We start from the raw sequence: 26,834 nt of genomic DNA, 5'->3' as shown, positions 1-26,834 counted from the left end.
GCCTGGGTGGCCCAGTCGGCTGAGTGACCAACTCTCGATTTGGGCTCAGGTCGTGATCCTAGGGTCATGAGATGGAGCCCCACGTTGGGCTCTGCCCTGAGGATCGTCTCTCTCTCTCTCTCTCTCTTCCTCTGCCCTTTTCCCCTGCGCACGCATGGTCTTTCTCTCTGTCTCTCTCTAAATAAAACTAAATAAAACAATAAAAAAACTGCACTGAGATTCTTTTTCTCACGTGTCAATTTGGCAGGAACCCCAAAGTTTGACACCATGCTCTGTCAGTGAGCCTGGAGAAAACAGGCACTCTCATACTTTGTCGGTGGGACTGCACACTGGGACAACCCTTGTACTAGTTTGGCAGGTCTCCCGTAACAAAGTGCCGGAGACAGGGTGGCTTGTAAGAACAGAAATTGATTTTTTCACAATTTCCGGAGGCCTCAAGTCTGAGATCAAGGCACTGGCAGGGTCGTTTCCTTCTGAGGCCTCTTTCCTTGGCTCGTAGGTGGCCGTCTTCTCTTCCCTGTGCCTTTACATGGTCTTTCCCTTGAGCGTGTCTGTGCCTTCATCTTCTTTACTTATAGGGACATCCATCATACTGAATTAGGGCCCACACCAATGGCCTCATTTCAATTTAATTATCTCTTTATAGACCCTGTCTCCAAATACAGCCACATTCCAGGAAACTGGGGGCTGTGACTTAAACACACGGATGTTGGGGGGACACAATTCAACCCGTGACAAACTTCATGGAGGAAGATTTTGAAATAGCTATCAAAATTACCAATCTGTAATCCTTGACCGGCAATCCTACTTCTGGAAACCTATCCTACAGCTATACCTGCACACATATAAAATGACATACATATGAAGATATTCAGCTCAGCCTTGTTTACAATAGCCAAAGGTTGGAAACAACCCATGTCTACCAATAGGGAACCGTTTGAGTAAGCTGTTTTACCTACGGCATGCAAAATCATATGGCTGTCAAAAGAAGCAAGGAAGCGTTCCAGGCACAGCTAAAGGGAGAACACAATGATATGCAAAGTAAGAAAAGGAAGGCAGGGACCAGTGCAACAGCACGCTACCTACATATAAGAAATACTTTCGTACTTGCTTGTACGGTATTTGCTTAAAGACACACTGCAAGCTAAATAACAACAGCAAAACCCTAATACAGTTGGTTACTGCTAGACGTGTACTATCAGCAACCCGTGACACTATTCGCCGGGCACTATTCTGCCCAGAATAGAGGGGGCAGGAGTGGGAGTGAAGCCTTTCTGTATATTCCTTTTAACACAGTTTTCATTTTTAAGTCATGGAACTTCAAGCAATTAAAATCATTATGTATAAAGCCTCCTAGTTCGGCCATGAAATTTCTAGTACAACCTGAGACCAACTGTAATCCCTTTACTTTGGAGACAGGGCTGTTCTCCAGTTTATCGAAGCTTCACCTAGGGTTTTCACATTGTGCTTTTGTGAAATAAAGAAAATCCCCAGGGCTTGCGAGTGCTTTCCCTCTTTCTCTTTTCCCTTGAAGAAAGGAACTAGTTTAAGAGGGCTAGAGAGAGTCCACTTGGATTTGACGTTGACCAAATTGATCGCCAGCGCCGCGCAGCACAAACGCCCTTGGGTGTGCATCACTTGGAGCAAACCGAAGTATGCCCTGCTGGGGGGGGGGGAGGGCGCCTGGGTGGGGGTGCACTCCCCCCACCCCACCCCCAGCGCACCGCATGCAGCTGGAGAAAACCCCTCTTCCTGTCTACAGCTCCCACAGCACTCGGAGCCTGCTCGCAGCCCAACGGCCTCTCCAAGAATGCTACATTTAAAAGTGCAGTTTTTGGATGATTCCCAGAAGATTTTTGTGGTTGATGTAAGTGGAAATCACATTGCTATTATTCCTTTATTATTCATTCAATAGTGGTCATTTGTGGGCAGCCCATTAGCCGGCGATGTTAGGTCTTCTGTAGGACCGAATGAAGGAGGACTGTGGTTTTTAGCTTTGGAAAAAGAAGTCTGTATTGAATATCACAGTGTAGCTCGTGTTTTCCCATTAACCTTTCTTCTAGAACAGGTTCTCTTTTCTCAAGGGACAACAAAAGCGAGTTTGGAAGAGACGCTAAATATTTGTAAAAAGACAAAGCAGCAAGAACTGATTCATCGAACCCAGAGAGGTATTAGTGCGCATTGAAATAATCTGTGAGTCTCACCTCAGGAACATTTGTGCGGAGAAAACCGTGGTTCTGAGGGAAAGGAGAAGGGGGAAGGTTACCCTCCTTTTCTGAAGGAAACCTACGGAAGGGGGTAGAATTTATGCAGCGGTAATGAGAACTTCAGGAAGTAATGACAAGTATGAAGAGAAAAATAGGATAAGAGACTATTTAGTTTGATTTAGTACTTATAGTTCAGGGTTCTTAATATAATTCCTAGCTACGAGATGATTGCGTACAATTATACCTCATCTCTTGAAGGAAGAACAAATGTATTAAGCACATCATTTGGGGCTCATCTTCCAGAATCTTAAGATATGTACATTTTGATGTAAGGATTTATGTAGGAGCATTTTGAAATGTTCTATGATTTTATTTGAACAAAAGATGCTATTTGCTCTGATATTTATATTAGCCACTAACAAGGAACAAGTTGTTCATTTTCTTTGAGATCCGTACAAAATGCTGGTTGTTTTCTTTTACACATAAACTAACAACTGCTGTTGGGTGTGTGGGTAACCCGCTTTTCAAATGAGTATTTCATTTTTATTTGAATCATGTGCTTTGTGGGTGATGACTTCATGGCTTCAGTGGCTGTTTTGCTCTCTCTTCCTTTCGCTTTTATTTGCAAAAGGCATTTCTAGGTCCACAGACCCGAATGACTTGTTTTTGCAGCAAATAGCCTCCATTAGAGGCATGAGGCATTTCCTATTCTTTCTTGGAATGCTATTTGAATGGCGGAAAATGTCTTTTTGGTAGTTTATCCATTCGCAGGCCGGTGGTGTTTGCTCACAGTGTTCCAGGACCCGAATTAGCGAGCTGGGTATTCAAAAGACACTGCTTTAGGCTACATTTTTTCTAGATATTCCAAGCAACTCAAAGAGAATTCTTTGACAAAAAGTGACAGAAGAGCTTTCTCAATGTGTAGCTTAAATTCAGATCCAATTAAATGGGGCGGGGGGGGGGCAGGCAGAGTACCATAGCTTTGTAACATTCACCTTCTGAGGAGCTGACTCCAGCAACTTGGAGGCAGCATGATTTCGCTTCAGATCAGTTTGTCTCTTTCCAGCTGCAACACATTGTGTTCCTTTGGAAGACAATGGGAGAGATTTGATACCCAGCAATTCGGGTGTCACAGCATCTGATCCCTTTTGCCCTGGGAAAGCTGCTCTGTAAGTAGCAATCGTGGTGTCACCAAGAGTGGCAAGCGCACTGACTGCAGTCCCATGAGCAGCTGTGTCCCGAGGGGAGTGGAACCTTAGGCTAGCATCCATTCATCCAACAGGATCTTTTCTCCTTAACAACAGTAGACTGATGAGGAGGAGGAGGGGTGATGATGATGATGATGATGATAGTAGTGAGTCACCAATGGACCGCACTTTAAAATTTACAAAGCAATCTTACGTCCATTCATTCGTTTGATCCTGCATTCCGCCCTGTGAGTGAAGGTAGGGGAAAGGCTCATCTTTCCCCGTTTTGCAAATTAAGAGGTAGGGGTTCAGGGTGCTTAAGTGATTTGTGCAAGATTATGCAGCAGGTAAATGCAGAGTTGGGACTTCCAATCCAGAAGTCTCTCCACTACTCCATGTACAATCGAATCCAGAAGACTCATCCATCAGTAGCCTTCTAGTCCTGTCATATGGCTCATGCACATTATTTATTTTCTGTTGCCATCAAAGGCCATAGAATTTGGTATACAATGAGCCTTCGATGACTATTGTAAGCCAATTAGTAGATCCTTCCTTCCTTACCTGTAGATGAGAAGCTATATGAGCAAGTGGTTTCTAGAGGTCAAGGATACCATGGTCTGAATTTTTTCATTAATTCGAAAGCTTTAAAAGGTCCCTCAGGGGGCACCTGGCTGGCTCAGTCGGTGGAGCATGTGACTTGGGGTTGTGAGTTTGAGCCCCATGCTGGGTGTAGAGATTACTTAAAAATAAATATTTAAAAAAGGTCCCTCAGCCCTGTTAATAATTCCTTAAAATGCACCCCAGCACCATACCCTCAGGGACTTTGGTTGGGGATAGGAAAAAAAGCAACCTAAACATATTCTCTTCCATTAGTGCTAATTTCTTAAACAGGATGAAGAAATACTTGGAACCATAGTGGAAAGAACCATTAGCAGCTAAAGAGAGTCACACAGAGGGGCTTTTGATACCAAAATTGACTGAAGTCTCAAGAGGCATGGATCAGTCCCAGGGAGAATTTTCCTTTAAGATAAAATTTAAGAAAATAATTGGCTGCATGGGGAAAAATAATGGAGTCTTGGGCATTGGTGTTGATTTTACAGAAAGTGAAGTAGTAGAAGTACAAAAAGGACCCATGATCAGATAGAATAATGTCTCCTGGGTAAGACTAATTGACATCCAGAACCCTTTGTGTTTACTCCACCCCCGGTAACATTATCTTGATGAATTTGCTGGTGTCCGAGATCTGGCTTAGGGCTCCAGACTCAGAAGCGTGATTTGTCAGCACTGCACAAGAACAGAAGTCAGAGATGATATTTACAATTGGGATGCCAGTGGCACCATTTACGGTGGGACTTGGGACACTAGGGTCCTCTCAATCAGTTACATCAGATACCATGTGTCAGAAGAGTCAGATTTAAAGGAATCAGACCCATGATGCTAATATTCGATGGGCTGCTAATGCAGCCATTTCCACAAATGCCCTGTCACTGAGACCTTTAAGTCACCCATTCATTCATTTGAGTAATTTCATTAACAAATTATTCCTGAGGTCTTAATGTCTTACGGTCTCTGTTCTGGATACAGTAGACCGTACCATACGGGTAGGTAAAGTTCTTGAACAAGGTCACACTCTCCCCTGGACAGTGCTACCAATTTTGGCTTCAGACATTCCTTTCACTCCCCTTGCAAGATTGACAAACTTCCTGGGTTATTGACCTGTCTTTGACTTGTTAATGCCGTCAGTTAGCTTGCTGGGAAAAGTGGTTGGCCCCGGAGACATCTTGGATCTTTGAGGTTTCTTTGCATATCTATACTCCGAGGCACTATGCCTTGATTTTATAGATGGACTTTCTGAGGCTGTTAGCCAGCCTTTTCCTTTACGCATTCCCAAGAGTATTTGGGGGATGCAGGATAGATATGGGACTGCAGACTTGCTGGAATGTGCCTACTAAAATGTAATCCAATGAGGAAAATGTGTTTTAGTGAAAACCTCATCGTACTTTTCAAGCTGTCATATTTATTTAATAAAATTGATCATTGTCAAATATCAACACCACTCCTAGTGTTGCACTGATCATGGGCTGCGTCCTTCAGCAATAAAGAAGGACTCTACAGAATGATGATGAGACTGGACAGGCAGGAGGAGAAAGGAAATGAGGCAATTACTTTTTTAAATAACAGCAGATTTTAGCATAAATTCAGTTGTGCCTCTTCAACCTGAGGATGAGGACATTTAAAAAAAATTTAAGTTTATTTATTTATTTTGAGAGAGGGAGAGAGAAAGAGAGAGAGCACGTGGGGGAGGGGGAGAGAGAGAGGGGGAGAGAGAATCCCAAGCAGGCTCTGAGCTGACACAGCACAGAGTCCCATGCTGGGCTTGAACTCATGAGATGGAACTGAGATCATGAGCTGAGCTGAAACAAAGACTGGACGTTTAACCAACTGAGCCACCCAGGTGCCCCAGGACCAGGACTTTTCTTAACAGAAAAAGGGAGGATGAGACCAAACCTGGAGCCTTCTGAGCTCTCAAAAAGAGTAGGGGACGTCAGGTGTCTAGCTTGAGGATGAATCCTCCCAACACCTACAGGTACCAGGAGCAGTAGTGTCATTGTAGGATGACCTTCTTTTAAGCCTGAACTGTTTATCTCCGGGTTAGATGGAGAATTTCAAGGCTAATAATAATCTCAGCACCATATCTGACACAGTCCTGTCTGATATCCTCCCGCCTAATGCAATTCTGTCTTTATGGAAGCATATGGTGGAAGGGAAGAAAATCTGCTGTTTGTGAATTTCCAAAAGCACACTTCTTTTCGATGGTTTCTAGAGCCTAAGTCAAATGAAGAGGTTTAAATCATTTCTTTTTTTTTTAATTTTTTAATGTTTATTTATTTGAGAGAGGGAAAGAGAGAGAGAGAGAGAGAGAAAGAGAGAGAGACAAAGTGCAAGCACGGGAGGGGCAGAGACAGAGAAGGAGACAAAGAATCTGAAGCAGGCTCCAGGCTCTGAGCTGTCAGCACAGAGCCCACGCAGGGCTTGAACCCATGAACTGTGAGATCATGACCTGAGCCGAAGTTGGATGCTTAACTGACTGAGCCACCCAGGCACCCCTAGAAGTTTGAGTCGTTTCAAGTCTTACACTTACCTGATTGCTAAGTGAAGGTATTGGCCACTGCAGTGGGTACCCAGTGGCTTACCCAGTGAGAGAATGTAGTGAGTCAGCTTACTTCATTCCCTTGGGAACCCATCATAAAGGCCACCATGCCTCATTTTCTGACAGATGCAGAGAGGGGACAGTGCCAAGATGGAGCACTATTCAAGCTAAACAAGAAAGCAAAGAACTGTCCAGGGATTTTTCTATTGGTAGTGGTATGTACCCTTGGGATGTTTGTCTAGGAGCTGGTTTGTCAATTTATAATGATGAGGGATCTTTCGTACCTCTGTCAGTAGTGAAATCGATACCCTACCCCTTCATAACGCAAAGTTTTTTCAACTCCAATGAGATGGAATTGATCTGGTATAGTAGAATGCAGCTGGATTTAGGGCTACAAAATTGCATCACTTTAGGTGTGTAATCTTGGGCCAGTCACTTAACCCCTTAGCCCCCTGAGTTGTTGAGGAGTAATGCAAATGATATAACGTGCATTCGGAATCTCATAAAGCAGGGAAAATTGGACCCTGACACTTACAAGCTGTGTGGCCTTGGGCAAGTCACTTGGCCAATCTGAGACTGAGTTGTGGCAACTCCAAAAACTTGGATTTGGGGTGTCAGGAAAAACTTTCCAAAGAATAAACCATTCATGTTGCTGAGCATGAGCTAAGGAGGTGAAGAGTGGGAGCTAGTGTGGGGAGGATGTGTGGTGGTCCACACAAATGAAAGATTGAAGGCCAAAATGCAAAAGAGAATGTGGCTCTTTTATGGGAAAAAAAAAATCAATCTGAGAATTAAGCTGAAGCAGAGGGAGTCGGCAGCTAGATCGTTGAAGCCAACTAGTCTATATGTAAATTTGGGGCTCTATCCTGAAGGTGGTGGACAATCACTGAGGAGTTTAAGAAGCACAAAGTGGGGGGCACACGGGTGGCTCATTCGGTTAAGTGGCTGACTCTTTTTTTTTTTTTTAATTTTTTTTTTCCCAACGTTTATTTATTTTTGGGACAGAGAGAGACAGAGCATGAACGGGGGAGGGGCAGAGAGAGAGGGAGACACAGAATCCGAAGCAGGCTCCAGGCTCTGAGCCATCAGCCCAGAGCCCGACGCGGGGCTCAAACTCACGGACCGCGAGATCGTGACCTGGCTGAAGTCGGACGCTTAACCGACTGCGCCACCCAGGCGCCCCTAGTGGCTGACTCTTGATTTCGGCTCAGGTCAGTATCTCACGGTTCGTGAGTTTGAGCCCTGTGTTCAAACCCCGTGAGTTGGGCTCTGTGCTGACAGCAATGAGCCTGCTTGGGATTCTCTCTCTCCCTCTCTCTGCGCCCCTCCCCCACTCGTGCCTTTTCTTTCTCTCTCTCAAATTACGTAAACTTTACAACAATTATTAAAAAAAAGAATCTCAAAGTTGGAATATTAGCATCTGCTTACTCATTAATTTATGCATCCATCCACTCAGTCAGCCAATATTTCATGAAATATGTGTTTTAAGTGCTGGAGATGCCAGGCAGAATCTGGATGATATCTTCAAGTTCAGTGGTTCCAGTGTTAGATAGGCAGCCTATGTCCTAACATACCTTCCCCAGTATCAATATTCCAGCCTGATAGGGAATGGTGGAGGCAGACAGGAAGGGTGGATACAAGAGATGTTAATGAGGCAGAATTTCTAGAAGCAATTGATGCTGGTCTGGATATGGGAATGAGCTTCAAATTTCTGTCTTGGGTGACTGCTTGGATGGTGGCCCCCATTCACCAAGACAGAGAATAGAATAAAAGGAGCATGTTTAGGGTGGGCAATAATGAGTTCTGTTTGGATTTATAAAATGGGGTTGTGGAAAGAGTTCTAGTCCCAGCTCTAGCAGTCTTGAGCCATGGAATGTCAGGTGGGTCACTTCACTTCTCTGAGTCTGTGCCCTTATCACTAAAATCGGGATAATCATAGTACCTACCTCATGAAGTCGCCATGAAGATAAATGAATTACCCGATTCCTGACCCAAAGAAGGTAGTCAAGGTATGTTAATTCCCCTCTCCCTTGCTTGCAGACCTCTTTACTTCTACACTTTGCAAACTGACACAGAATGTCTTTCACCCTTGACTTGGAGTTTCTTTGGATAGGTCTTGATTTTGCCGCCGACCGCCAGGCAACAGAGCTGTTTGCCTTGGTCTGTGCTTCCTCCTTCAGGGCTTCCCAGGGTTAATTCATGTGGCTTTCTAGCGGTTTGCCCTTTGCTTAGTCAGTAGCCCCAGGGGATTTGCTCTTTCCCCCTGGAGCCATTAATCCTGGGAGGGTCCATTATAACTGTCTAGAGTTACCTAAAATAATGTTGGGCTTCCTTTAAGGAAGCAGACGGAAATAGCCAAACCCTTTGTGTTTACCTACATTTTAATTTAGTCCACGGTAACCACTCATAGTTATGCTAACATAGTTAATAGTAATGATAACAGTACTACTGACTAATAATCACAGATCGTATTTATGGACGGCCTATGTTACAGGTGTCACATTCACACAAATCAAAGAAGTATCACTGCCTAGGGGAGTTACAGAAGCTCTCTGTGCGGTGGGTTTTCTCATCTGTTAAATGGGGATAATATTAGCACCCACTCCATAGGATTGCTACAAAGGTTAAATGAATAGGTAAATGAACATGTAATAAGCAAATATGAACATGTAAATGAATATGTAAAACACTTAGAACGGGAGCCAGTGTTTGCCACACCAATGCCTTATGGAACCTGGCTTCAAATTTAGTTGGTGAACACACGTACTGATATTTGCGTCCAAGCAGCAATAAGGCCTGGAATAAGGATGAGGCCTGGTATATTATTTTTCTATTTCACAAGCATGGAAACTGAGGTGCAGAGAGGTCCACATACCCCAGGTCAGGTTGCTATTTAAATTAATGAGTTGGCCGGGGGGCGGCCTAGTCTGTGTAGCTTTAAAACCTTGGCTGGTAACTGGTTACTTGGTAGGTTTATGGCTCTAGTGGGGTCTCTGTGCGGGTGGCGAAGCTTCCTGGTTTTCGGAGACCTCGTGATGTACCCTTCCTCTAGTTCCAAGCAGCCTGCCCCACACTAGATGCTCCGTTAGCGTTGGCTGACACACTGCCCCTATCACCTCATCACCACCCCCTGCCTGTACAAAGAAGTCCAAGAGAAGGAGCTTCGAAACCACGTCAGAAAAATCATCCTGGAATCCTAGGGTCCCAGCCCAGCGGCGGAGGTTGGCTGGTTCTTTGCCGGGGTGGGGGGGGTGGGGGGTGGGAATTGATCTGTCATTGCAGGGGGCCCCAGCTGCCCGATGAATGCCTTTGTTTAAACTACTGAGTTTGCTTTGCCCTTCATAGCCTAAGGTTTGTTGATTCAGAGAATAAATTGAACTGAAAAAGAAAGGAAGTGCTTGTGCTTTGTCTGGCCCGGGGCCAGGCTGAGCAGCAGGCCAAGTGTGCTAGTCCGGCCCCTTTAGGGGCCCCGCACCTTCTGCTGTCACCCGGCTGCCAGGCCGCCCTCCGGATGCTCCATCTCAGAGGAGAGGCCCAGACTCAAGCCTTCCCACCCTCCCCCCTACCCCCGCCCCTGCTCCTCCTCTGCCTCTTCTCTCCCCACCCCTGCAGCTGCGAGGAGGAGGGAACCTGCACTCCGGAGCATTGGGGATGCTGGGGGCGGGGACTGGGAACCGTCTTCGAAGCTGGGTGGGTGGTGGTTCGGTGTTTGTTCAAGTCTGCACTCGTGGGAATCTCTGCAAAGGGTTTCAGTGAGTTGGGGCTTTGCCACCCCTTCACCTTTCATCATGGTGCGCGGCCCGCCATCAGCCCAGGCTTGGGGAGGACTAGCTGAGGCTTCGCAGTGGAGCTACAGCCCTCTGTAGGGCTTCTCCCCGTGAAACCGGCCAAAGGGCAAGATTCCTCTGAATTCTATAGGATTTTCTCTCTTTCTTTCAAATGCCCTTTACCCCGTATTTGCATCATTGTCCCGTCACAAGTACAAACATATTACACAAATAAGAGCTTGGTTTTCGCTTGTGCTTTAAGACAATGCCGTTGTCAACCGCAACTTGGAGACTGAGAAATTCATCAAAATGACTGAGCTGAATGTCGTCTGGGGACCAAAAGGGGGTGGCCTGAGGGGCAGAACCACCTGGGAGGCGGCGACTGAGCCAGCAATTTCCTAAAAGGACCCGGAGTCTGCCATCCCAGCAGTTGAGGGCAAGACCAGCCTTTGTGATACGAGGTGCCACTAAGCAGTTTCGTGCCAGACTGTCAGAACTGCAAGACCAGTTCTTCTGCTGAGAGATCCACCCTCAATACTCAATAGATCATTTGCACCTCAGGAGGTAACGGGGAGTTGGCCAATGGAATGCCTCTGCAAGGCACCACAGGGAAGATCTGCAGAAGAGGGCTGCAAAGCTGAGGAAGAATGGAAGGTGACAGGCATTGGGGGGGGGGGGCACTTCTCTGGGGGCCGTGGAACTCCCTGATGTATAACTTGTCTTTTCGAAACACAGCTGCTCTTCAAAAGCTGCAATTATTGACCCCCACAGGGTCTTATTCCAGCCCCCTTTTCTTCATTCCCTCTCTTCTTTACCCACTTCCTCCTTCTCTGCTGTGTCCGAGGTGTGGGGCCAGAGAGGGGAGGTCTGTCTGGGTGAGTTGACCCCAGGCCCTGGAAGCATTTAGGCATGGCGCCTCACCACTAATCGCTGGGCTTAGCTGTCTTAAACAAAAGGTCCTTTGTCTATGATGACGAAATTCACCTTTCAACAGACTCAAACAAAGACAGAGGTTCTCCAGAATTTCACATTCAGAACATTTTAAGTGATTGCAAGAGATCTGTCACAAAGTTACTGTCCATTGCCTTTAGTGCCCCAAGATGCCATTTCCGGGGATTTCCACTTACATTATTTCATTCATTCGTTAGCTAACACAGTTTGGTAAACAAGGGGTGGTTATACTACTTCATTCATTCATCAGTCAGTTGACAAGTGCTGAGGAGTCTTCACTGCTTGCATGCACCGGGTTAGCTCCTGAGGATGCATAGAAAAAGAAGACCTAGTGCCTGACCTCAAAGACCTCTCTGTGTAGTGGAAGAACCAGAAGTGCAAACAGGTCCGCACCTAACAGTGTGATGTGTACAAATGACAGTGGCAAGGAGAGTTTTTTGATGGCACAAAAGAAGAGGGCAACTCACCCAGACCGAAGCGTACATGTTGAGGGGATGGTCACAAAGATTTCTTCGAGGGAGGTGATGAATAACTGAAGCCCTAACGATCAGTACTAATTCCCGAGATACAAGGAGGGAGTTGGACTAGAGGAAAAGGGAGAAACAGAGGGAGAGGCCTGGGGAGTAGCTCAGTCTGACCGGATCTTACCGTTGTGGGCACAGGGTTCTATGGGAGCCTTGAGAGACAGAGATGAGATAGGAGAGACAAGCATGGGCCAAGTCATAAAAAGGGATGTTTCATATGAAGAAATTAAGGTTCAGCAAGGTTAAAAATGAGCCCAAGGTCATACAACTGCAAGTTAGTACTTGAGCCGGGAATTGAAGGAGTGTGTAGACTCCAGAACTGCCGCCCCCCACTTCTTCCCACAGCCTGCGGCCTCCAGACTCCCGGTACCCAGCAGGAAGTAAAGTGCTCTCCCTGCTTTACGGAGCAATGGCAATGATGGTCATGAAGCTTTCCCACAACTTATATTTATATTTCAGTGTCTAATTAAGATTTTATTAAAAAATTAAACTTTTCAGTATTTCATTAAAATTCTCAGACAAAAAGCAGGCAAACAACCAACAATGCAACCTAAATAAGCTAAGGATTTCACCTTCTGGAGAAAAGTGTCCTAAGGTAACGATTAAGGTTGTGTGCCAAGATGGATGTACATCTAAGAAGATGTCTATCTTAGTGTTGTTTGCGATAACTAAAAGGAGAAAACAATTTACATGTCCAACATGTGGGTGGTTTCCTATACAGCAACTAATGATGATATTTATTTTTTTAAGATTTTATTTTTAAATAATCTCTACACCCAATGAGGGGCCCTGAACTTAAAACCCCGAGAGTCACATAGTCCATGGAGTGAGCCAACCAGGTGCCCCTACTAATGATGATATATACGTTTTTTAAATTTTTTAAATGTTTATTTTTTAGAGAGAGAAAGAGAGAGAGCACCTCAGTGGGGGAGGAGCAGAGAGAGGGGGACAGAGAATCTGAAGCAGGCTCCGTGCTGATAGCAGAGGGCCTGAGCCAGGGCCTGAACTCATGATCTGAGCCAAAATCAAGAGTTGACGTTTAACCAACTGAGCCACCCAGGCGCCCCTAATGATGATATTTAGAATATAATGCTAAGTTTCTTAAAAGATGGCCACCAAAAAGTCTTACTGTATCACATGCCTTGAGAATGATCTGGAAAGTTTTACCCTAAGGTCCTAATACTGTCTGTCTTTTGAGGGATATGCTCATAAGCACTTTATATCTTCCTCTTGTTTTTCTGTTTATTTTTTACCCTGATATTTTAGTGAGCATATTTTGCTTTCTGAATGAGAGGGGAAAAAACTCAAAAACAACGAAAGAAACTTCATTTGGAAAAATGGTTGCTATATAAGTTCCATGTCCCACATACTTAATCAAATTAGGGGACTCCTCTCAAAATGGCGGGGCCTCATGTTCCCATCTGTGTGCAGCCACATCATCTGATATGTGGAGGTTCCAGGTACCTGCCTCAAAAATATCAACTCCATTGCCACTAGCCCACAATTACTACTCAGTTTCTTTCCAACCTAAAAAGTAATGATAATAGCTAAGATATATCACAAGAATGTTTATTTATTATGTACTAGGCACTAGTATAGGTATTTTACATGTACTAGCTCATCAAAATCCTCGGTGAAATAGGTGCTATTAATATCTCCATTTGACAGATGAGTAATCTGGGCAGAGAAGTATAGTCAGTGGTAGAAAGAGGATTTAAATGGGGCCTCTGGGTTAAGAACTCATGCAGTTGACCACTGTATCCAGTCTTTATGGCTTGTCTTTCAAGAGTCACTGTGTGTTGGAGTTATCTTGGTATTTACATCTTAAGCAGTTAGTTCTTGTGTGTGATTGAAGTAATGATGCAGAAAAGCAGGTCAACAGTTTCAGGGGAAAACTGACTTGGGGTAAGCAGGACCTGAAATAGCCGTCAGCGGGCTTTCGTGGGGGCAGATGGACAATGGAAATGGTTCAGATAAATGGACAGAGTTAGAAAGATAAGGTATAGGGTGGCTGAGAATTACATGAAGCCAAAAAGGATAGGTCATTCTTTGGGACTCAATGGTGTGTGTGTGGGAGGGGACAGTTATACATCCAAAAGGACACAGGGAGTTCTCCTAATTTGGTAAAGTCACAGATTGCCTGTAGTATAATCAGCACTTACCTGAAACATAGTAGGTGCTCAATAACCATCTGTTGGAGCAATGAAAGAATGAATTATCTTCTTGTCCTCAGCTGCCAGGCAGCTAATCCCTGCTCCAACGAGCTCGCTGATAAAATGTCACTTAGCTAATAAAACATTCTAGGAAGTCAAGTCTTAGGAGGGATGTGGCACAAATATTTCATGTATTACAGTAACAAAATATCTCTGGACCAAACCTGCACCCATGTAAAACTGTGTGACCACAAGTAAACCCTCACTGACTGTTTGTCAGAGATGAGAGATGTTGTGACTCAGGCTCCCCCAAAGTTCAACGAAGGAGAGGTCATCTCTTCTCCTAGTAGCCTACATAGGCTCCCCAAGTCAAGTCGGTTTGGAGATGCCACCATGAACATGTTTGTCCGTTTCTGCATTTGTAGGAATGTGGACTAGAACCTCGTCAGCTGGGACAAGCAAATATCAAATTCAACATTCATAAGGGAGGAATATGTTTGGTTTTGATTTATAAATGACAATGAGTCCGTTTAACCAGATCCTTCTGCACAAATAATTCCACGTAAGAAATTAAGGGAGTAAGATACTGGAAAAGCTTGCTTTGGGAGTATGCAACTAATTTTAAAACCCCAAAGTTAGTATATCTTGGGACCCCAATTTCCCACCAAAGGTTGAGAGTAAGTAATCATTCCTGCCACCGCTCCCTTCTCGGATTCCCCCAACTGAACATTTTGCAGGTTAAAGCATACTTTGTCTTTCTTTCTTGTATGCTAGAGTTTTAGAGGTACAGTACTTTAAAAAATATTTTAATACAAATTTTTCTGAGCTTGGCCATACTTGTCTCTGAGTACAGTAAGAGAATCCCAGACAACTGTTTTGAGTTATGTTACACATCCTAACAATAAATCTGCCATATTGAAATAACCTGGAGGAGGGAGGATGGCAGAGGTCTGCGAACCTGGCATCAGCCCCAGACTAAGCCAGACTAAGAAAAATGGGCAACCGCTAGGGTTTGGGTGATACAGCCCAGGTCACCCCACGGCCCACACGCGTGAGTCAGCACTCAGGGCTTGGATGGCTATATGCATGGCAGACTAGGAGGAAAGGGGTAGATTGCCACAATCAGGCCTAAGAGTTCAGTTTTGGTGCTAAGCCATGGGTTCAGCAAATCACTGTGTGCAGGACACGGGTGAAAATCAGTCCAGAGGAGAGCAAAGCTTATGGAATCTAGCCGGCTGCCATTGTGGGAAGCAGCACCAAGCAGCAGAAGCCGAAATAAAAGACGAGGTGAATAAGGGTCAGGAACACAGACAGATGTCTACGTGGGGGAAGAGGAATGAAATACCAGGTCCTAAGTGACTTCAAGGGTGGAGCTTGGCAAGAGGCCAAGTTAGGACTGAGTCAAGCACCCCTTATAGGCTTCTTGCTTCAGGGCAGATCTGGTCCCTCAGTGTAGTCCACAGGTGTCGACAAGCAAGCACACCTGGCTAATGTAGGGGTGTTGACAGGGTGCTCGAATGAGACGTCTTGTGACGGGGCAATTAGCCTGAGTGATAGCTCACATGACCTTGCGTCTTGCTAACCAGTTAGAAGCCTTTAGAAGTTCGTGATTCTTTTTCATTTTTGAATCCGGCTTTAACTAACACATGATGGGACAAATTCATTACAGAAAGATTAGAAAATTCTGGCAACAACAAAAAAATGCAAATAAAATCCCATCACTTAGGTTTCAACATTTGGGTGAATATTTTATACATTGATATACTACTTTCTTATGGATTCCCAAACTTGACACATGCCTCCCCCAATCCATTTAATTTGGAATAGTTTCCTGAATATAATTTTAAAAGATTTTCTGTTCAGTCAACACAGTTTCTCCACAGTAACCCTAATACGTTGCATTTCATGGCCTCTTATTAAGTAGATGTTTTAAAAGGCATTATTCTTAAAGGCTTCTTTATAGAGTTTCTGTGAAATTCACAACCTGTCAGAACAGGGTGGCTTCCAACCGGCTCAGAGCCCTGCTGGGCGACATACTGAGCTCTCCTTCTAAATGCAGTCAAACTGATTCTAGGAAGGAAGAGACAGGAATGGAGAGACCTTGGAGTTGTAAGCAGGAGGGAAGTGTGAGTCAACAGTATAGTCAAAAGGTGAGAAAAAGTAAAGTTAGGAAAAAACAGCGTGACCATGAAAGGAAAGAGTGAATCAAAGGAATGAGTTTTAGGTGTTTATCTTTCTTGTCCTTCATACACCTAGACATCAGTTTTTTCTTTACATTTAGGGACAGCCTGGTGTAATGAAATGAGCTCAGTTCCAGCTCTGCTTTTAACCTGCAGAAAGCCCTTGGGCAAGTCTCTTCCTTGCTCTGGATCCAAATCTCCTCACTTATAAAATGAAGGCGCCAGACTATATGACATCTAATGGTCTCTCTTGTGTCCTGAGTGTCTCCTATTGCTAGATATATAATTGCTAGATATATACAGAAGGTTTGTTTCATTGACTTCAAGTTTAAAAGAAAACTCCAGTTACCATTTGGAATCTGGTTGTGCATCATGTACACCACAGGGATTTAGTGCTAAAGCATTACATGGAAACAAACAATTATAATTGTTTTAATTACCCAGAATACCTAGCAATTTCGACAAGACTTGGGAGCACTGTCTTGAGAATGCTATTATTACATTGTCACTTTTCAACAGCCTTTCCAATATAGGCATGGTAATTTCAGTGTCCTAGGAGTGGGGGCAAGATGGCTATTAGGGAGGTACCCTAGGATTTTTTTTTCTTTTTTTTCCTTTAGTGTGAAGGGTAATTCTGAGCAATGAGACACCATCCAGCAAAGAGTATGAATCAGATGCAACCTGTCTAGATCATCACCAGGCCTGCATAAGGCCTCAGGCAATGACATCATCATTCCCTTGTAGCTTCAAAAAGGTGTCTGCCAGAAAGTATCAGGTACTAAACTAGCTCTCTGATTCCAGAGTTCTCTTCCAGACATTAGTTTGGTCAGTATCAATATGGCTGTGGGTAAGGAGGGTGGAAGTTGGGCAGCTGCTCCGTTTGATTCTCCCGGACCCCTCTCCATCCCAGGACAGCCACGTGGGCTGGAAATCTTTCTGAGCAGTTTAATCCTAAGCAACTTCAAGCCTTCCATCTATCACACACGCAGTACTTTGAACTGCTTTGTGTTTTCAGAAATAAAATAAAAACCACTTGTAACTTGGTGTGAATTTCACACATGCACAGGCAAATACAAGGATTAGGTTCTCTCTGCTTACCCCCACCAGGAAATCTTAAATACCCAGTTAAAGCTGGGCTTCCCTCCAGGGTTTATTGCTGAGCCTGTGGGCTCCTTGGAAAGGGCCTTGGTTGACTTCCTACTTATTCTTTGTTCTGTGATGTGTCTAACTTCACCTTGCTCTACACCAGATGCTAAAAGACCAGACTGCCTGCAGAGAGGGCTCCATTTTAGAATGAACTGCTCCTACCTGGTAATTAGCCTCTTATCACTTTTAGTGGTTCTTTTTACTGGGAGTTCAACCCCCAAGAAGGGTCACAGCTTGGCCAATAATTTCTTCTGCTCTGTCCTGAAGGGGCTCCATTTCCTAGTTTCCTGGGTGGTCCCCAGTGCAAACTTTGAAATCGTGCTCAACTTCTTTCTTAGAAAACTGGTTGCATCTGACTCTATTGGTAAACATGTGAGACATGGGCCTTATTTATTTATTTTATTGCAATGTCATGATATTTGCATTTTTAAATGTTTATTTTTGAGGTAAAGAGAGAGCGCGCGCACACACACACACACACACACACACACACACACACACGAGTGGGGGAGGGGCAGAGAGACAGAGACACAGAATCCGAAGCAGGCTCCAGGCTCTGAGCTATCAGCACAGAGCCCGACGCAGGGCTCAAACTCACAAACCACGAGACCATGACCTGAGCTGAAGTCAGATGCTCAACCAACTGAGCCACCCAGGCTGCCCCAAGATATTTGCATTTTTAAGGAAAAGTAAAACAGCATTTTGGAAGGAGCAGTCTCAAGGTTTAGTCCCTAAGGTGTTCTGAGATTTTTGGATGTAGTCTGTGGAAGACAGGGAAGGAAAAAGACTTACTTTTGGAGGGGTCCAAACTCTGTAAATGAGGTGCATGCCTGTTGCTGTTTATAAACAGCTAGACTGAGGTGAAGGAGTGTAGACCAAGATGCAGAACAAGATTTTCCCACATGGCTGAAATTAAATCAGCATCACTGAAAACATTCTAGTCCTGGAACTGTATCAAATGGTACCAAAATACAGACATATCTCTGGACTCTATTCTACTCAGTACAAATCAGATACTCTCACTAGAAGCGCTCTGCATGGTTCTATGTTCCAAAATGACATTCAGAGTTCAGTGTGTAATGAGGAAAAGGAGAGATGGAAATCAGCCATATGGTTGGCCAGAAGGGTCTAGTTCACAATTGTCTACATAAAGATGCTGAGTGGCGATGCGCTTATGCTATCCTTGACACAACTGATCCTCAGCCAGTTCGAGAGTGGGTGATTGGGGGAAGTTGCGAATGGGATAATACACAGGAAAGCTCTCAGATGCACCATAAAAACCCAAAAGAACATTCCAACTGGGTGACTTTAGAAGGAATCAGAGAACACATCAGAGACGAGTGTCAAAAACATATTGTGTTACTGTACGTCAGCAGAAAGCTTTTGATAATGACATGCTGTGATTTTCCTTCCAGACTGGCGCAAAGGGTAGGGAGTGTCAAAGGAGGGGCTCAAGTATGTGCAGACATTGGTGAGGAATGTTCCAAGCATCCCCACTCTCAGATAGGTGGGTATGGGAAGAATTCAGTAGCAAGGAGTGGTGGGAGGTGAGGGCAGCAAGCTGGCAGGAGAGCCCCTTCTTGTACATGTGGTCGGTGGGCCAAATGGCAAAGGAACAAATGTCGGGGATGAGAAGGGTGATGCAGAAGGTGTATAAAAGGCAGCAGAATGTAGCCTAAGCTCAGCCGTGGTGTAAGCAAACCTGACCCTGGCAGAAGGCAAATGAGGGGCCAGGCAAAGAGAACATTGGGACCTCCAGGCCCATCATGCTCCCTCACCTCCCCAAGCCCTATGGCACCGGCCATGGAGATACGTCTCACACCCCACCTCCTTGTCCGCCAAAGTCCACGCTGCCATCTATCGTTTCTCACTCAAACTGCTGCAGCAGCCCCACCTGCTCCACCTGTTCCTTCCTCCCTTGTCCTTTCTCAAAGTGTATCAACAGATCGACAGCCAGACCGGTCTCCCCTGGGAGCTTGTGAGAAATAAATACAGATTCTTAGGCCCCACCTCACACCTGTTGAATCTGAATCTGTATTTTTTTTTAAAGTTTATTTATTTATCTCGGGAGAGAAAGAGAAAGTATAAGTGGGGAAGGGGCAGAAGAAGGAGAGACAGAATCTGAAGCAGGCTCCATGCTGTTAGCAGGGAGCCTGACGTGGGGCTTGAGCCTACGAACTGCAAGATCATGACCTGAGCTGAGATCAAGAGCGGATGCTCAAAAAAGGGGGGTGGGGCTCCTGGGTGGCTCAGTCTGTTAAGCGCCTGACTTGGTTTCAGCTGAGATCATGATCTCATGGTTCGTGGGTTCGAATCCCGCATTGGGCTCCACACTGTCAGTGGGATCCTCTCTCCCTGTCTCTCAATGCCCCTCCCCCGCTCACTCTCCCTGTCAAAATAAGTAAATAAACTTGAAAAAAATTAAAGACAAAAAAGTCGGCTGCTCAACCAACTGAACCACCCACGTGCCCCTCCCCCTTTTCTTTAAAGTTTATTTATTTTGAGAGAGAAAGTGTACATGGGGAAGGGGCAGAGAGAAGGACAGACAGCCGAATCTGTATTTTAGCAAGATCCCCAGTTGATTCATATCACTTTACAGTTTGGGAGCCTCTGCCCTAACCTCTGCCAGGATGGCATTCCTGAAACCCAGGTCTGACCATGTCAACTTCCAGCAGGTGTATTGCCTCTCCTGGCAGCCCATCTTGGTAAGGCTCCCGCCCACTTTTCCAATCACTGCATCTCACTTGCTCCGTTAGGAACACCTCACTGCTGGCAGTTTCGTTCACACCAGGCTTTCTAATCTCCTCTGCCTCTGACGTCCTTTTTCTATCCTTGTCTTCACCTGGCTAACCCCAACTCTTGTTTCCTCCCTTGGAATAGGCGTCTCCTCCAGTAGGAATCCATTGCGCTATGCCCTTTCCATCTTTCTGAGTTAGGTGCCCAGTGGATGTGATTTCTTATTACCCCCTGCTTACATGCTTCCACAAGGGCACTTAGCCCTAACTACTGCAGTTACCTGTTGATGTGCCTGCCTTGACTGCCAGCCTGTTATGTATTCCTTCGTGGTAATGCCTGCATCCATTTCGCCGCAGTATCCCTGGAGGCGAGGAAAGTAACTGGCACAGAATAGGTGCTCAATAATGTGTGTTGCATCAAAGAGAGGAGGGAAAGGTCACAAAAGCGTAAAGGCAACATAGAAGGACAAAGGCAAGGGCATCAAAAGTAAGCCCGGAGCGTGGGTGGGGGTGGGGGTGGGGGGATTACAATAGAAAAACAAAAAGTGTTGGGTAAAGAGAACACAAAATGGAGAAAAAACATGCTAAAGGGGAGGTGAGGGAAAGCTTTTAATAGCTTATTAAGGAGAAAGCTAAAATTGATGAAGTTCTATTCCTGTTTTTTTCATGTGGCTGTTATGGTTGGGTCTTACCTATGGAAATGTGGAATCAGACTGTTAACATGCCTGAAAGGCAATTCCATTCACTTGCCAATGAAGGAATGATCAACAGGCACTGGTTTCTCTGAGGGGATACTTATAGTTACGTGTGCAATCGTTAATACTCCCTGATCTTGAATATTCAAATAAATGTTGCCCTTATCAAAACAGACCCCTTGGGTGATCCATATGCTGATAGCTAGTTGTCCATACATTAGGGTTCGTCCAAGACAGTCCTGGTTTACACCTGTTGTGACAATATAATAATTACTAGTACCACTGGGGTGCCTGGGTGGCTCAGTCAGTTGAGCGATTGAGTGTCAGACTCTTGATTTTGGCTTAGGTCATGATCTCACGGTTTGTGAGATCGAGCCTCACACCAGGCTCTGCACTGACAGCACGGAGCCTGCTTGAGTTTCTCTCTCTCTCCTCTCTGCCACCCCCCCACCCCACACTCATGCGCATGCTCTCTCTCTCTCTCTCTCTCAAAATAAATAAATAAATAAATATTAAAAAAAATAATTACTGGGGCGCCTGGGTGGTGCAGTCGGTTAAGCGTCCGGTTAAGCGTGACTTCAGCCAGGTCACGATCTCGCGGTCCGTGAGTTTGAGCCCCGCGTCGGGCTCTGGGCTGATGGCTTGGAGCCTGGAGCCTGCTTCCGATTCTGTGTCTCCCTCTCTCTCTGCCCCTCGCCCGTTCATGCTCTGTCTCTCTCTGTCCCAAAAATAAATAAACGTTGAAAAAAAAATTAAAAAAAAAATTACTACTACCCCTGTCAACCTTCAAAAGTGTGCCAGTTTGGATGATAAAATAATCGTCATCCTACAGTCAACACTTCTTGAGCTCTTCGTACGGACCAGATGTTATGTAAAGTACTCATCCTCAATGTCCTCATTTGATGCTCTCTATGAATTTTTAAAAATTGAGATGCAATTTACATACCACAAGATTCATCCTTTTAAACTGTACAGTCCAATGGTTTTTAGTATACTCACTGTGTTGTGCAAACATCACAATTATCGAATTCCAGAATATTTCCATCCTTCCAAAAAGAAGCCCCATACTAATTAGGAGTCATTCCCCATTCCACCCAGTCCCCAATCCCTATGGATTTGTCTGTTCTGGACATTCATATAAATGGAATCATATAATATGTGGCCTTTGGTGTTTGGCTTCTGACAGTCCTGTTTTAGAATTAAGGAAACTGAAACTCAGAGAGATTAAATAGCCTGCCCAAGATCACCCCTCTATCAGATAGAGGGCAGAACTAGACCCAGGTGTGTCTGGTTCCAGGACCCACATTCTTAGCCACCATGATGTGGTGCCTCCTAATATTTATTGTAGGTACTCAGCACATTCTTGGAACTCTTTTTTGGCCTTCTGTAACTGGGCACATTCTTTCCAAAATGCCTCACAAATCTTCATTATTTCAGAGTGGATTTAATGTTTGGAAAGAGCCAAAGTCATAAAGACCAGATATGGTAACTAAAGTGGGCCATCAAGCTGGGTCACTGCTATGGACTGAATCGTGTCCCACCCAAGTTTATATGTTGAGCCTCTAACCCCCAGTGTGACTAACGTGATTGTATTTGGAGATAGGGCTTTTAGTTTAGGAAGTAATTAAGGTTAAATCAGATCATAAGAGTGGAGTCCTGATCCAATAGGTTTGGTGCCCTTATAAGAAGAAGAGAGGGGTGCCTGGCTGGCTCAGTTAGTTGTGCTTTCTTGAGCTCAGGGTCATGAGTTCAAGTTCCAAGTTGGGTGTGGAGGTTACTTAAAAGTAAAATCTTAAAAGAAGAAGAAGAAGAAGAAGAAGAAGAAGAAGAAGAAGAAGAAGAAGAAGAAGAAGGAGGAGGAGGAGGAGGAGGGAGTTATCTTCCTGATATGTGAGGACACAGTGAGAAGGCAGCCATCTGCAAGCCAAGAAGATAGGTCTCACAGAACCTGACCTTGCTGGTGGTACCCGGATTTCAAACTCCCAGCCTTTAAAACTAAATGAGAAATAAATTTTTGTTGTTTAAGTCACCCAGTCTATGGCATTTTGTCATGGCAGCCAAAGCTAATACAGTCATATTTGGGGATAAAAAGAGAGACAGAACCATAAAGTCAAAAGAATGAGTGATTATCATCTGTGACTTCAAGAACAATTTCCTGAGGGGAACATGAGAAATATTTCGAATGTGGAAGTCAGCACTGGAAACAGGAAAAATATAACAACTATAAGGAAAAATTAAAAATACTGATTATGCTACTGTTAATAATATGCTGTATTTTGTTTCAGTTTATCCTTTTCTGAAACCTTAATTGTACAGTCTATATTTTTTAAAGTACACACAAAATATATAAATACATTAGAATGTCCTTATCTATGTGGTCAAAGGTAGTTGTTAGTTAATTGATAAAGTTTGTCAAAGCAGAAAATCAAAGTACACACACAGACACCTTAAGCTTCTAATTTTTTAAAAAAAAATTTAATGTTTATTTATTTTTGAGAGAGAGAGAGAGAGAGAGAGAGAGAGAGAGACAGAGAGCACTCGAGCAAAAGACAGCCAGATAGGGGGAGACAGAGAATCCCAAGCAGGGTTCTTGCTGTCAGCACAGAGCCTGACACAGGGCTCAAACCCAAGAACTGTGAGACCATGACCTAAGCTGAATTCAAGAGTCAGACGCTTAACCGACTGAGCCACCCATTCGCCCCAAGCTTCTAATTTTTTTTTAAGATTTTATTTTTTTAAGTAAACTCTATACCCAATGTGGGGCTCAAACTCACAACCCCGAGATCAGAGTTGCATGCTCCACCCACTGAGCTAGCCAGATTCCCCTGAAACTTCTAATTTTGACATAAAACATATACATTGTTATTCATATGCCAGTCTTTTGCTGTAGGGTCAGAGCTTTTTTGAGTATGGACTTCTGGTTCTCTTTGTCTTTCTTCCATAAACCACACCAATAACTCATCATCTATGATTTTCAGCATTCACTTATTTAATGTGGAAAAACAATGTAGATGCTTGCCAAGCAATTTGAGTACAGAATCCTTCCGGATTTTTCTCCTGCAATATTTTACTGCTGTCATGTGCAAAACTAATATGACAGCACATTTTTGGGGATTCCCCCTTTACTGAGTTTTTGCAAAGTGATGAACTTAGTTTTCACAGAAACAATTCTTGCTTTCAGTGTTCATAATTCCTTGGTGTACATACCATTTAATTTGTGTAATTATAACAAGTAGAATGATCAAAAATATGTTCAAGAAAATAATTATTGCGCATGGAACTCAACTGATGGGTGTAGAAGTACACAACCATTAGAGCAGTCTACTAGTCATGAACGTTCATCATGGCACAAGCATCTGCCAATGTGTTAAAGAGGGAATGTAAAGCATTCTCTGTGCATCATCAAGTGGAATTTCATTAAGAGAGTTTCTACTGTCCTTGCTCATTTAAAAAAAAAAAATCCAGGGGTACCTGGTTAAACGTCTGACTTCGGCTCAGGTTATGATCTCATGGTTCGTGAGTCCAAGCCTCGAATGGGGCTCTCTTCAGTTGGCGGCAGAGACAGAATTAATTAATTAATTAATTAAATCCACTGCTTAATCATTAATCGCTTAAATCATATGATGTACCAGGCACCGTACTAAGCCTTTGGCGTGAATTATCTTGTTTAATTCTCACAACTCCAGGAGATAAATCTATTTTTTAAGCTTATTTATTTATTTTGAGAGAGAGAGAGAGAGAGAGAGCATGCACACGCATGTGGGCACATGAGCAGAGAAGGGCCAGAGAGAGAGGGAGAGAGAGAATCCCAAGCAGGCTCATGCTGTCAGCGCAGAGCCCGAAGCGGGTCTTACTCCCACGAACCATGAGATCATGACCTGAGCCGAAATCAAGTCTGACGTTCAACCAGCTGAACCACCCACGCCCCCCAAGATAAGAGTACCATTATCTCCATTTCACAGCTGAGTAAACTGAGGCTCTGAAAGATTCAGTAACTTGCCCTAGGCCACACAGTGACTAATTTGTTCTTCCTCCTGAAAGAACTGTCTTACTAATGTATAGGAATCAATTAATTGCTCGGATCCGTTCATCTACTTATTCAGCAAACATATATACATACTTCCAGGTAGTCAAACATGTGGTTTCTGTTTTCAGGTACCTGGAAAAGGCAGGTAAATCTGCGAGGTAAAAGATTTTCCCCAATTCATTCAGCTAATAAGTGAGTAGAGCACTATTACAATTCAGGTTTGATGTAGCAAATTGTCACATGACAGCTCTGGGGGCCTAGAAGCTTTGGCAGATTGTTGGGTACAGATAACTACCTTGAACATTTGTCGTTCCCATGAGAAGAGGAGTTTGGAGCTCCCCAGAAATCAATGTCCAATGATTAAAACACAGTTTGTAAATTGGAGACTGTAAATAGAAGTTCTAAAAAAAGTTTTAAATTGTGTATGTATCTATCTAATCCTTGAACAACACAAGAGTTAGGGATACTGACCCCTTACACAGTCAAAAATCCTCTATCTTTTCACTCCTCCAAAACTTAACTACTAACAGTCTGCTTACTGTTGACTGGAAGCCTTACCAATAACACAATCAATTAATACATATTTTGTATGTTCTCTGTATTCTATACTGTATTCTTACAATACAGTACGCTAGAAAAAAGAAAATGTTATTAAGAAAATCATAAGAAAGATAAAATACATTTGTAGTGCTACACTGCAGTATTGTACTGTATTTAACAAATTCATATACAAGTGTACCCATGCACTTCAAACCTGTGTTGCCCGAGGGTCAACTGTATACACATATATATGCTTTCAAGTATTTATTTTTGAGAGACAGAGAGAGAGAGAGTTTGCACACATGCGTGCATGTCAGGGAGGGACACAGATAGAGGGGGGAGAGAGAGAATCCCAAGCAGGCTCCACGCTCGGCATGGAGCCCAGTGCGGGATTTGATCTCACAACCGTGAGATCATAACCTGAACCAAAATCAAGAGTCAGACGCTTAACCTACTAAGCCACCCACGAGCCCCTATATAAAAAGTTTTCTTTTTTTTTAAATTTTTTTTAATGTTTATTCATTTTTGAGACAGAGAGAGACAGAGCATGAATGGGGGAGGGGCAGAGAGAGAGGGAGACACAGAATCGGAAGCAGGCTCCAGGCTCTGAGCCATCAGCCCAGAGCCTGACGTGGGGCTCGAACTCACGAACCGCGAGATCGTGACCTGAGGTGAAGTCGGACGCTCAACCGACTGAGCCACTCAGGCACCCCTAAAAAGTTTTCTTTTTAAGATAAACGCTGTTCTACTGTAATCCAAGGGGGAGGGTAAAACAGGATTCAGGATTGTAGTTCCAATTCCTTGAGGGGGGACCGGTAGTAAAGAATTTAGATCCACTAAAGAGCTTGATCAGAACGTTGAAGTGTCAGTTTAAACACAAACATGGAATGGAAAAGAGAATCAAAAGTCCAGAAAAGAAACAGAGAAGTCCAGAAAAGAGAAAATAGAAAAGTTGTATAGAAAGAGATATTATGAGAGAAATAATCGTAACCTAGAAATTGAGGAATTGGATTATCATGGTTGAAAAACATTAAAGCCTGCATGTTGAGACAGAACCAAGCCCTTACCTCTTATGCAACACGTTCCACAAGGCTGGCCAATTTTGAGGTACATTATGGAGGGCTGAAGGGGAAATGCCTCTCCGGAAATGGGGGTGGAGAGCCCGAGCCACGTGAGCGCCTGACCTCCAAAGGCATAAATGCCAAAGGCTTTTAGAGCCAATTGGCAACATGTGTGGGGATGGAAGACTCAGTAGATTACTCTTATAAACACGGTATGGGATCTTACGGAAGAAAGCAAAAAGGAAGCCTTGATCAGAATCCTTACAAGAATGGCTATATATTTATTCTTTGTGACTGCAGAAACATTTAAATACACAAACACATGGAATGTGGCAGCCTTGATGGGGAGGATTAAATACTCTGGTGGAAAAAAAGAATCAAAAATGAGGAGGAGAAAGGAAAATCTTGAGTTTCCTAAGTTGTTTGCGAAGAAACCAGAGCCTATGACAGAATTTGGTCCTCATGACTGAAATGTTTCTTTGGTGTCGGAAAAAGTATTGCTGTCATATC

The 26,834-nt window shown here is 44.1% G+C and overlaps 1 protein-coding gene across 1 annotated transcript in view; it reads left to right on the top strand.

Annotated features, from left to right (window-relative positions):
* Window positions 1–1,780: 1,780 nt before the first annotated feature.
* Window positions 1,781–26,834, top strand: part of FRMD7 (FERM domain containing 7) — a 51,987-nt gene continuing 26,933 nt past the window's right edge. Inside the window, exon 1 of the mRNA XM_047844236.1 lies at window positions 1,781–1,867. Coding sequence (XP_047700192.1) covers window positions 1,811–1,867 — 57 coding nt within the window. The 5' untranslated portion in view covers window positions 1,781–1,810. The remainder of the gene's footprint in view (window positions 1,868–26,834) is intronic.

The sequence above is a fragment of the Prionailurus viverrinus genome, chromosome X (genome assembly GCF_022837055.1).
Source record: "Prionailurus viverrinus isolate Anna chromosome X, UM_Priviv_1.0, whole genome shotgun sequence".
In the NCBI taxonomy this organism is placed as follows: Eukaryota; Metazoa; Chordata; class Mammalia; order Carnivora; family Felidae; genus Prionailurus; species Prionailurus viverrinus.
Note: the sequence above shows the minus strand (reverse complement) of the source record. Positions and strands in the feature narration are given on the sequence as shown.